Source organism: Orycteropus afer, unplaced genomic scaffold, assembly GCF_000298275.1.
Source record: "Orycteropus afer afer isolate SDZICR_OR568_19922 unplaced genomic scaffold, OryAfe1.0 scaffold00157, whole genome shotgun sequence".
Taxonomy (NCBI): domain Eukaryota; kingdom Metazoa; phylum Chordata; class Mammalia; order Tubulidentata; family Orycteropodidae; genus Orycteropus; species Orycteropus afer.
This window is the reverse complement of record NW_006921744.1, coordinates 1,152,857-1,165,542: the sequence shown is the minus strand read 5'-3', so window position 1 is coordinate 1,165,542 and position 12,686 is coordinate 1,152,857. Positions and strand designations below refer to the sequence as shown.

The 12,686-nt window shown below is 40.2% G+C and overlaps 1 protein-coding gene across 1 annotated transcript in view; it reads left to right on the top strand.

Annotated features, from left to right (window-relative positions):
* Positions 1–1,728: 1,728 nt before the first annotated feature.
* CDADC1 (cytidine and dCMP deaminase domain containing 1) overlaps positions 1,729–12,686 on the top strand; it is a 63,956-nt gene continuing 52,998 nt past the window's right edge. The window contains exons 1-3 of the mRNA XM_042781724.1: positions 1,729–1,810; positions 2,522–2,619; positions 11,852–11,926. Coding sequence (XP_042637658.1) covers positions 1,729–1,810; positions 2,522–2,619; positions 11,852–11,926 — 255 coding nt within the window. The remainder of the gene's footprint in view (positions 1,811–2,521; positions 2,620–11,851; positions 11,927–12,686) is intronic.

The window sequence follows — 12,686 nt, the reverse complement described above, 5'->3', positions numbered from 1 at the left end:
TCCGAGGAGTGGCTGGTGGGTTTGAACTGCCAGCCTTCTGGTTAGCAGTCAAGTGCATTAGGCACTATGCTACCAGAGCTCCATAAAGATTTACCACCTGCAACCACGATGGGAGTTGCTAGGAGTTAGAATCCACTGCATGGCAGTGATTTTTTTTTTTTTTTGGATGGTTAATATTATTTACTACAGACAATGTTGCAGCCTATAAAAGGACTAGACAACGTTTGCTAATTTTCCCACTAGAAACGCCATCCTCATTCCCAAGGATAATCCAGATGATCCATTTTGAAGACAAAAGGCCAGCCATCCATTTTATTTTAATGAACATGTGTACTTTTGTGTTTGTATGAAAATATATCTTCAAGTTTATATGTAATGTTTCCAGTCTCCAAATATTGACTTTATAAAGATATTGATAATAAAAGGCGTAATAATGAAAACTAACTAAATAACTTAGAAGGGGTGAGAATGGAACCCCTTGTTCAATTGGTGACTAACTGTGTAACAGGGAGTATTAGCACTGAAAATTTTATGTCCTTTTATGATCTGGAAGCAGGTTATCTTGCTTTTGTGTGCATTTGTGGCAACAGAATGAGCTGGTTGACAGAAAATGGGCTAAGTCATTGGAAGGGAGGGGCTTCACTTTAAATCATGCTTGGGACACATAAAAAAAGAAAAAGTCCTGGGGACAAATCCACATCAGGCTATATTTTAGATTTTCCAGTGGCCACCTGCTATTTCCCCTGAACTCACCTTTCTCGCAATCACAGTTTGGTCTTTTTATGTCTAAATGTGTTTAAGAGCTCTGGTAGCACAGTGCCTAAGGTACTAGACTGCTAACCAGAACACTGGCGGTTCAAACCCACCAGCCACTCCTCAGAAGGAAGGTTGGGCAATCTACTTCACTAGTGATACTGCCTGGGAAACCCGCGTCCCAACGGCACATAACAACAACAACTTGTTTAGTAAGACGCAGAATGTCCCGAAGTTGGTTCCTAACAAAGTTCCCCCAAAAAACCATCAAGCCCACTGCCATCGAGTGAATTCCGACTCATAGTAAGTCCCACTGGGTTTCCAAGGCGGTAAATCTTTACGCAAGTGGATTGTCCCATCTGCCTTCTACGGAGTGGCTGGTGGGTTTGAACCACTAACCTTCTGATTAGCAGTCAAATGCCTTAGGCACTGAGCTACCAAAGCTTCTTAAACAAAGTTCTCCAGGACTCTCCAATCTTTGACAACAATCACCTGGACCGCCCTGTTCGCTTTCCCCGTCGCCATCCATGTTCTGTAAGACCTCTTCTCTGCTAGAATGGGGCAAGTTCCACTTCAATTCTCTTGCTATCTAAAAAACTCTCAACTCTGAGCAGTCCTCATCACTCCATCAGAGTCTGCGCAACCTGTAAGTCCGCGCCAAGAGAGCCTCAAGTGACCTTACTTTGGCAAAATCAACCAAGACAACCAAATACAAGCCTCAAGTAATTTACAGCTCAGAGCCTCACACCCAACCTGGCGCCGCTTGAGGGGAACCCAGCATCAACCGGTCCACGCCTCTCTCTGACGTCACACAAGGCGCCCGGAAGTGGCCTTAGGGTTTGTACGACAGCTGGCTGCGTCGAGTTGGCCGTTGCTTTACAGTTGCTGGGATGCGGCGAGACGGGGAACCGCTGGGGCCAAGATCATGCTTGACGGAGAGCAGTTTCGTGGGCAGCAGAGGCCGCTAGGAATGGGATGAAAGAAGCGGGGCAGATGCAAAATCTGGAGAGCGCGGGGGCGGTGCAGTCAGTCAGCACCCAGACTGGAAGTATGACGGGTGAGTGCCGGGGACCCCAGCCTTTCGCTCTGCCTTGTGCGTCTCCCGCCGTTTAACTTCGGGTTCCCTGTCTGCCCATTCTCGCCTGCTCTACTGCTCCTGGCTGTCTCATCCCCGCCCTGGGCGCATCCTCGTCTCTGCCCCGGGACCCCTCGGTCCAGCCACGTAGGTGTATGCGGTTTCGGGCTTGTTGTTCCCTTTATTTTTCCTCCCCGAACCCAAAGCTGGGATCTGGGAGAATTGACGAGCCTGAAGGAATCCCCCAACCTGCGCTGTTTCCTAGATTTCCAAATTAAACGCATGCGGCACTTTCCTATATTTCAATTTCTTTACCCTCGAAGGTCACCGCATTTTTACTGCAGTATTCTAGTCACCCTTGAATACATAACTCAGCACAGCCTCTCGAAAAGCTTGCTTCAGGACGACGTTAGGTTCGAAGACTTTCCTTAACTTCCTTTAGATGGTTCCCATAGCTACGTTTATCTGTCGAAGCAATCCTTTACTGCCGGTAGAGGGCTGAAGAAAGAGCGCCCAAGTTTGAAAAGTGCCGCAGAAGGTCGCCGCAAGTGAGGTTAAAGCCGGCCTTCTAGGAAATAACAATTTTTTTTGTCTGATCCTTTTCACTTAGCGTCCCGCTAAGGCGGCAGCACCCACGTGGACTTGAGCTAAGACGTACCTGTCAAATTTTAAAATATTTACCCTCTTTTGTAGGTCAAATACCAAGGCTCTCTAAAGTCAATCTTTTCACTCTGCTCAGTCTCTGGATGGAGCTCTTCCCAGCCGTAGAAACCCAAAGGCAAAAATCTGAGGTATAATTTGTTTTCTCAGTTTTTCCCCTTAGGTATAAAATTGGTTTTATTCCATTTCTGTCACACTGAAAAAACAAACTCAACAAATCTTAAGATTTGAAAAATACCTTTAAGATTTAGTGTGATATCTGTAACTCAGAGCTGCAATAGAACAGTTACTATAGTAAGAATAATTATTTAAAAGCCAATGTACTGGAAATGTATCCTACATCCTTTCTTCCTACCACCCTTAGGGTGACAAGGTGCTGCACATCTTTTTCATCCCTTCTTGGAGTGGCATTTTGGATTGAAAGTTTAGAGTTCCATCATTAACATTTGGGAAACCAAAGGTTATATTATGGAAAATAATGTTTAATTTAAATGCTTAAGCATTTAAGATATTTTTCTTAAAAAAGGACAGATGGGGAAATAATACCCATTGCTTCTGATTATTCTGACCACTGTTAACATTTTGGTACTGATTTTTTTTTTTTTTTTTTAAGCATTTACTAAGTCAAGAGACTACCTACATTTGGAAAGACTGGGAAGAGGGAGAGCATTTGAGGTTTATGTGAGAGGCATGGGAGGAGGGAGGAGACTGAATATGAACTTGAGAAGGTGATAGACATCAGATCATAAAAAGCATTGTATGTTTTAGAAGGAGTTTAGATTTTTAGTCTGTAAGGATTGGGATGACATTATCAGGGAGTGAGAGAATTCACTTGGCCGTGATAAAATGATGCCTCTTAAAGTATTTACTCCCCCACTTTTTATGTGAAATACTTTATAAACAGTAAGATGTTATTTAAAATGTTAGGTATAGTTTTTCCTCATTTCTCAACACCCCTCTACTCCTATACTGGTTCCACATTTTTTTCATGGCATTGAAAAAGCTTTTCATTTTCTCCAGTGGAATTTAAAGTTCTTTTATTTCTAATTCTTACTAGCTTAGTATTATTTTGGGTGAGTAGATTTCCAAGCTGTGGGGGTTTTTGTTTGTTTTATTATTTTTTTGCAGATAAAATTTGTCTTGAAGAAGAGACACATTAGAAGCAAATGTTGAGATATTCACAACTTTAATAAGCTGGGCTTGTGGAAAAAATGGGCTCATTGGAGATGGAGTATTAATTTTGAATTTTTTAAGTATCCAGATTTGATTTCATTTTAATGGTTAGTTCATATAAAGGAGCTCTGGTCGTGCAGTGGTTAAGACATTTGGCTCTAACTAAAAGGTCAGTGGTTCGAACCCACCAGCCTGTATGCAGAAGAAAGAGAGGCAATCTGCTTCTGTAAAGATTTACAGCCTTAGAAACCCTATGGGGTTGCTATGAGTCAGAATCAACTTGATGGCAGTGAGTTTGGCTTTGGAATTTTATCTATAAACTGAGACTACAGTGTGTGCTTTTTTTAGACAGACAGGCACAAGATGATAAAAGTTCTGTTAGGAATGAAGTCATGGCCAACTAATTCCTGAACTTTGTTTGGACACTAGACGACATGTAGCATTGGGAAAGTCAACTGCGAAGGAACTGTTTCAAGTGCTGAGGAGCAAGGATATCTCCTTGAGGACTAAGGTGCGCCTGACACAAGCCATGATATTTCCAATCGCCTGGTATGCATGTGAGAGCTGGACAATGAATAAGGAAGACCAAAGAAGAGTTGATGTTTTTGAGTTGTGGTGCTGGCGGAGAATGCTGAAAGTACCATGGACTGCTAAAAGAACTAACAGATGTGTCCTGGAGGAAGTGCAGCCAGAATGCTCCTTGGAAGCAAGAATGGCCAGACTTCGTCTCACCTATTTTGGTCATGTTGTAAGAAGGGACCATTCCCTGGAGAAGGATGTCATGCTTGGTAGGGTGGAGGGTCGACGAAAGAGGGGGAGGCCTTCAACGAGATGGATTGATATGTTGGCTGCGATGACGGGATCAAGTATAGCAGGGATTGTGGGGCTGGTGCGGGATCGGGCAGTGTTTTCGTTCTGCTGTGCATGGGGTCGCTATGAGTCGGAAATGACTCCACGGCACTTAACAACAACAACAACAACAACTACTGTTTCTTATTTTATAGAGAAAACTACGTAGCCCGAGGAAGTAACTGAGATAAGGCTTTCAGTTAGCATTTTTATAAAAATAATGCCAAGTTGATTTCAGAGTTATAAAACTACATACTAACAAAAAATTGTACATAACTTTATAACTTGTTTAACAGAAGGTCAGGTTTATGACTCCATGTTTTCCCTGAGTGACTCTGATTTCCTGACATCATGCGCTTTCCTCTGGCAGCCACCAAGGAAGTTTTATTAAAACAAGGAAGTTTTACTAAAGCAATCAGTATTTTTTTTTTTTTAAGTTGAAATGTCTTATTTGGACTCTTATTGAGAAATCTCCTGACTCATGCCCATGTCTATCTAGGTAAGAGTTTTAAATTGAAAAGTTATGGCAGACATAGAAATGAGTACAAAAGGTAAGAAAACAAATCTATGTTTTGGCAGTGCTGGCTGACCTGGAAATAACAGTTGGTGCATGTGAGAAGGAGCTCTGCTGGAGTAGTGGTTAAGGAATTTGGCTGCTAACCCAAAGGTCAGTGGTTCAAATCCACCAGCTGCTATGTGGAAGAAAGATGGGGCAGTCTGCTTCCATAATGATTTATATAGTCTTGGAAAGCCAATGGAATCAACTTGATGGCAATGAATTTGGCACATATGAAAGGTTATCTCTCATACCCCTGTCGAGGAGTTTGCCTTACTTACTGTTCTCTGCCTTAGTGTCTTTGTAGCTGTACTTCCACACCTATGTCAGATAGGGCAGGGCTATCAGCCACAGTCTCAGGTAGGCCTGCACCTCTATTCCTTACTCTCAGGCCTTGAGACTCGGACACTTGGCCTGGGGTATGGATCCTCAGGATTACTTTAGGATTGTTCCATATTGCGTATGGATCAAATAGGCCTCTGAGGGTTAGCTTGGTAACTTGACTGTCATTTTTAACATTGTTTATATGAGAAAATATGTTTTAAATTCCAAAAATACCATATCTACCAAGTTTAGGACTTAATTATTTGTAGGTTGTCAGTAACTTGTGTATCTCAATAGCACAAGTGGATGACAGTTTCATTAGTTCTACTGATGTCAGGACCATTGCAGTGAAGTCACACCAATCATTGTGTGGGAGAAGAACACAGAATGAAAGGGAGTGTATTGTATTCTACTTTTATGGTAGACTATTATTACAGACATTATTGAAATTGAAAAAAGACTTAACCTACTACGTTACCTGGCACATTTATTTATGCCTCCTCCTGCCCCTGGGTTCCATTTTTCTACTACTAAATATACATGTAAATTTGCAGGTAGTTTTAGTCATAGAAGAAATACAATTTTGTATTTGGCTTTTTCTATACTACCATAGAATTTTCATGTTAATAATTTTTAATTATACAATAGGAATACCTCTGGATTTTATATATATATGCTACCATTGTGTTTATCAGGAGCTCTTGTGGATTACTACCTAAGGCATTTGACTGCCAGCCAGAAGATTGGAGGTTCAAATGACCAGCCACTCTGCAGAAGGAAGATTGGGCAATCTAGTTCTGTAAAGATTGACCACCTCGGAAACCCAAAGGGGGTTGCTACGAGTCAGAATTGACTCGATGGCAGTGAGTTTGGTTTTTGGTTTTTATCCTTATCCTTATCCTATAAGAAACTCTGGTGGCATAGTGCCTAAGGCATTGTCTGCTAACCAGAAGGCTGGCAGTTCAAACCCACCAGCCATTCCTTGGAAGAAAGGTTGGGTGATCTACTTCTGTAGTGATACCATCTTGGAAACCCAAGGAGGGGTTGCTATGAGTTGAATCCGACTCAACAGCAGTGAGTTTTGTTAGTATTATGTTTATACTTTGGGAATGTTAAAGTCCTTAAAATGATACCTTTTTTGTGCCTGATACTTCTTTACCATTTTCTATAGTATAGTTTTTCCAGCATTAATTGTACATAATATTCATAGGGTCCAGCTGGATCTTTTCCCTATGAAGAAGAAAAATGTTCTTTAAGCTATAGTAATACGGTTTTTCTTTTTTTGGGGGGAGGGATTTGGGTGAAAGTTTACAGAGCAAATTCACTTTCCATACAGCAGTTCACACACACGTTGTCTCATGAAGTTGGCTGCAATTTACCCCAATGCAACAGCTCCCTCCCACTTCCTCCCAATAGTTACCTCTTCCCTCTGTCCATCCCTTCATGCACTCCTGCCCCCGAGCTATCTCCCTGTGCATACATAGCCCATCTTTCTCCCATGATTGTTCTCTCCAAAGAGTGTATCTACCTCAGGTGAATGTTCAACTCATATGCCTGTTTTTTGTTTGGCTGGAAGCCATAGGTGTGGATTCAATTCCAGACCTGAAGGGCAGCTAGGAGCCATAGTCTCAGTGGTTCCACCAGCCTTTATCAGACCAGCAAACCTGGTCTTTTTTTTCCCAAATGATTTTGAGTTTTGTTCCACATTGTTCTTGCTCTCTATCCAGAATCTCCTACATAGATCCCACTCCGAGTGGTTGATATTGGTAGCTGGGCACCATGTAGTTTTTCTGGTCTCATAGTCGTATAAGCTGAGGATCACATGGTGTACCAGTTGCGAGGACTAATTGTTTCCATGAATCTTTGGTTTTCTTCATTCTTCTTTGCTCTGGATGAGGAGAGACCCATCTTTGCATCTAGATGGCTGGTTGCAAGCTTTTAAGATTCCAATCGCTACTCGCCAAAGTAGGAGGTGGAACAATGTTTTGTGTACTGTGTTATGCCAATTGAGCTTGATGTCCCCTGCAACTATGGTCCTGAGCCCACAGGTTCAAATACTTGCTCCCTCTGGGTCACCAAGAAGTGACTTAAGCTGTAGTAATATGTTTTAATTAAAAGTCTTTATTCTGCTTTTGCTATATAAAATTAAGTCACAGAAACTTTCAGGATGCAGTTTGACTTGTACTTATTTTGGAAATTTTGTTTTTGACACTTTGTCAGTGTTTTGTTTTTTAAAATATTTTTATAGGTTACTAAAGTAATGCATTTACTATTTATAAAATGGACAGGAAAACTCGTAATTCCATCACCACAGACTGTTGACATTTTTGTATTTAATCCAATATTTTTTTCTATTTCTTTTACTTATTTGAGATTACTTAGTCTCTGGTGGTGTAGTGCCTAGGGCATTTGACTGCTAACCAGAAGGCTGGCAGTTCAGACTCACCAGCACTCCTCAGAAGGAAGACTGGACAATCTACTTCTTTAGAGATACCACTTCAGAAACCCAAGGAGGAGTTACTATGAGTTGAAATTGACTCAACAGCAGTGAGTTTGTTTGTTTGTTTTTAATAGTTCTAAACCATACTATTTTCATTTAACATAGGAAATGCTTTAGCTATAATGTTAGTACTAAAATTGGAAAGGTCACTTAATCTAATGGTTTAAAAACAACCAGTGGTTTTGTAGCTATGCTGCCTGGCTTGAAATCCCAACCCTGTCTTTCATACTAGTTGTATAACTTAAGTTACATTACCTCTTTGTGTCAGCTTCCTTATCTGTAAAATCGAATGTCATTAATACATACTACATGGGACTTGTATGAGATTTTTAGGAGAATTAATATTTGTAAAGTACTTAGAATAGTGCTTGGCACATGCTATGTACTGTATGTGTCTTTGTTATTATCATTGTAATAATTATATGACAGTCCATTATATGGCTATGTTATATCTAAACCTGTTGCCATCCAGTTGATTCCCATTCATAACGACCCTTTAGGACAGAGTAGAACTGCCCTATAGGGTTTCTAAAACTGTAATGTTTACAGAAGTAGACTGCCACATCTTTCTCCTGTGGAGTGACTGGATTCAAACTACCAACCTTTCATTTATCATCTTAACATTTAAGCACTGCACCACCAAAGCTCCTTGTACCATATCTATTCCTTTATTAATAGATATTTAATATTTAATATTTGTCAGTTTTAGAGTATTATTAACTTACAACCAGCTGACAATTGACACCTGAGTTTTTCAGTGCTGACAATTATTTATATTGTGTGGGTATTTTAAGGATTGTTCAACAAAGTATATATTAAGTATAAAGACTAATACTTTCTAAGAATTCAGTTCAAAGCTAGATAAATGAGTGGAAAGAAAGGCATTATTTATTAGCAGAGTATTTACAGAACTTCTGGGAAAGCACACGGAATTAAAAATTTTTGTGTAGAAATCAAGCATTGTGGAAGTAGCTGTTATGTTAAAATATTTCTCCTATTGGTTCATAGTCTTCATTTTAGTTTAAGTTAAACTCACTGCCATTGAGTCTGACCCTTTAGAGCAGAGTACAACTGCCCCATGTGGTTTCTAAGGCTGTAAATCTTTAGAGAAGCAGACTGTCTCATCTTTCTCTAGCAGACAGGCTAGTGGATTTGAACCACCAACCTTTTGGTTAGCAGGCACATGCTTTAACCACTATGCCACCAGAGCTCCCTAGTTTAAGTTAAACTTATCTAAATTACCTTACTGTTACTTTAAGTATAAGAATAACTGTATTGTTCTCTCATTTATCTCTGAATTTCTCATTTTCCTCTTTCCCAACTGTTCCCATATGTTCTCTGATACCTTATTTTCATGCTAAAGAACCTTACTGTACTTTTTCAGAACAGCAACGATGTAGCAAAGTGGTTTAGGCTTAGATCCTGGCTTATTCATTTTTTAGCCATGTGGTTGTGTTATTTAATCTCAGCCACAATTTCCTGTTTGTGAAATGAAACAATAGTAGTGGAACAATGGTAGTGGAAACCCACTGCTATTGAGTTGATACCGACTCATAGCAGCACTATAGGACAGAGTAGAACTGCCCAGAGTTTACAACGCTATAAATCTTTATGGAAGCAGACTGCCTCATTTTCTTCCTTGGAGCAGCTGGTGGAGTCAAACCGCTGTCCTTTTGGTTAGCAGCCAAATGCTTTAACCACCATGCCACCAAAGCTCCTGGGAACTGTTGTTGTTAGGTGCTCTTGAGTTGGCTCCGACTCATAGCGGCCTGACGTACAACAGAATGAGACACTGCCCAGTCCAGTACCCATTGTTGCACACTATGTCAGTGCATCTCGTTGAGGGCCTTCCCCTTTTTCATTGACCCTCCACTTTACCAAACATGTTATCCTTCTCCAGGGAATGGTCCTTTCTGACAGCATGACCAAAGTAGGTAAGACAAAGTCTGGCCATTCTCACTTCCAAGGAGCACTCTGGCTGGACTTCTTCCAGGACAGATTTGTTAGTTCTGTCAGTCTGTGGTACTTTCGGTATTCTTTGCCAACACCACAACTCAAACACATCAATTCTTCCTTGGTCTTCCTTTATAAAGTTGTGAGAATTAAATGAGAAAATTTAGGGCCCAGTACATGGTAAACATTCAATGAACGGGAAGTTCTGTAATTGTTATCACTTATATAATTGTCACGACTACTACCCACATTTGGTTACTCTCTACTTTCTGTTCTGCTTGCACAGAAACCTCATCACTAGGACCTAATTTTTCTTGGGTCTCTCCTTTTCTAGTATCCAGTACCTGTTTTGTAACACTAAGAAGTCAGCATTGACCAGGTTTCCCATTGCCACTTTCAAAATTTGACCAATTTATAAATAATCCTATTTACTTTGGGGCTCACAAAATTCTATTTTATCACCCTTAACCCTTCCCTGTCTTAATCATCTACTGACTTCTTAGTCACTTTCCTGGGTTCAGAAACCACAGCTTTATAAGGGCTAGATCTTGAATATGGTTGGCATATAGCAAGGGCTCTATGCTTATTTTTTTACTTAATAAATGAAGGACTTTGGCCCCTGGCTCAAAGCTTTCTTACTACTTCAAGTTTCATTTTTAGAGGACACTTATGGATATTCCTGTGCTTTTACTGCTCTAACAAATTACAGTTGACCCTCATTATTTGTGGATTCTAGATTCCATAATTCATCTGTTTGCTAAAATACTCCATCGGTGTTTGTTTGCACAGTCATTGGTACACATGCATGCAAGAGCTGCAGAAAATTCCCGGCTGATTTGAAGAAAACCCCAAACACAATCCCAGTGCCATTAAGTCTATTCCAACTCATAACAACCCTACGGGACAGAGTGTAACTGTAGGGTTTCCAAGACTTTAAATATTTAGGGAAGCAAACTGCCATTTCTTTCTCCCTTAGAGCTGGTGGATTTGAACCACTGACCATTCATTTGCTTAGCAGCCTTCCACTTTAACCAGTGTGCCATCAGGACAGTGAGGTTGAAGAGGGCCTTACTAATTCAGTGTTTGTGGGGACTGTGTAGCATATTATTACTGTGAATAATAAGAATTGTACAATAAACTTGGTGGCTTAAAAGAACACAGATTTATTATCTTAACAGTTCTAGAAATAAGAAGTCCAAAGTGGGTTTCACTGGGGCAAAATCAGGGTGTCGGCAAGACTGTGTTCTTTGTGGAGGCACTAGGGAAGAATCCATTTTCTTGCCTTTTCCAGCTTCTAGAAACTACCCATTTCCTTGACTCGTAGATCCCTTCCATCTTCAAAGCCAGCAAGGACTGCTTGAGTCCTCCTCACACTGTACCACTGTCATTGACTCTCCCGCCCACATCTGTCACTTCCAAAGGCCCTAGTGATTATATTGGGGCACCTCTGAATAATCTAGTATAATGTCTTTATTGTTAAGGTCAAGTTATTAGCAGCCTTAATTTCACTTGCAACCTTAATTCCCTCTCACCAAGTAATATATTAACAGGTTCCAAGGATTATGATGGGGACATTTTTGATAGGCATTATTCCACCTACTTCAATCCATATTTCATGTCTTTCTACATAAATCCTTCATCTTAATTCCAGTTGATTTATCTCTGTTCCACTTTAGTTACTTAGAGCCATGGCCAAACTCATTGCTTAAACTGCTCCAACTATGAAATCTTAAACTACAGAATTTTATGTTCTGACCGCAATTTCCAATCCTATTTCTTGGGCAGGTTTGTAGAAGCCAGATTATAAAGGCCTTATTTACTAGGTTTAGTAGACCAACTTGAACCTGAACAAAGTTGGAAGTCAGTGGAGGATTTCATCAGGAGAAAAAAAATATGTCCAAAAGTCAAGGAAACATTTTTACATTTTAATGTAAAAATAGAATTAATCATATGTCTCAGGTACTAATCTTCTTTTTTTTTTTTTTTCTTTTAATCTGATTTTAATCAGCAAAAGGAAGAGGGAAAGCATGAATCCTTAGCAGGTAATGAAGACATGGCCAGAGTACCTACTGACAAAAAACAGGTGAATTTTTATGATTTAAGAGAAAGAAAGCTGTGTTCATAGTAACAAAACAAAAGGAATGGTATAAACTATAAAAGTTCCCTATTCTGAGACGCCAAGGTAAACTGACATGATATAGTCCATGAAGACAGTGTTCTACCCCTACTGTGATGAGTAGTGACTAACTCTTGAAAGTTTGTAGTAGCCATCTAAGGTGCAACTATTGGTCTTTCCCTATCTGGAACAAAGAAAAATGAAGAAAATTAAACATGCAAGGCAACAGCCTCTGTGACCCTGAGACAAGAAAACATAGATGGTGCCTGGCTACTCTGAAAGGGATCACAATAGGAGGTCCTGGATAGAATAAGAGAAAAATGAGAAACAAAACTCAAAATCAGAAAAATGACTAGACTTACTGGTCTGAAGAAAACTGGGAATTCCTGAGACCATGGTCCTTAGACACCTTTCAAGGTGGGAAATGAACTCACCCTGTGGCTCCACTTTAAGCCAAACACTAGGTCTGTAAGCTGAACAGTAATAATAGAGAAGTACACACTCCTTAGAACAGTCAACTGTAAAAGATCAAAACGGTATACCATTTGCCCAGGAATAAAGCTCAGATGGCAGGAAGGGCTGGAAAAGAAGGATGAATGGGAACAGGAAACACAGGAAATAGGAAGAGTGCTATTACATTGTGGAGATTATAATCAATGTCACAAGACAAAATGTGTATAAATTGTTGAATGGAAAACCAGTTTGCTCTAAACTTTCACCTAAATCA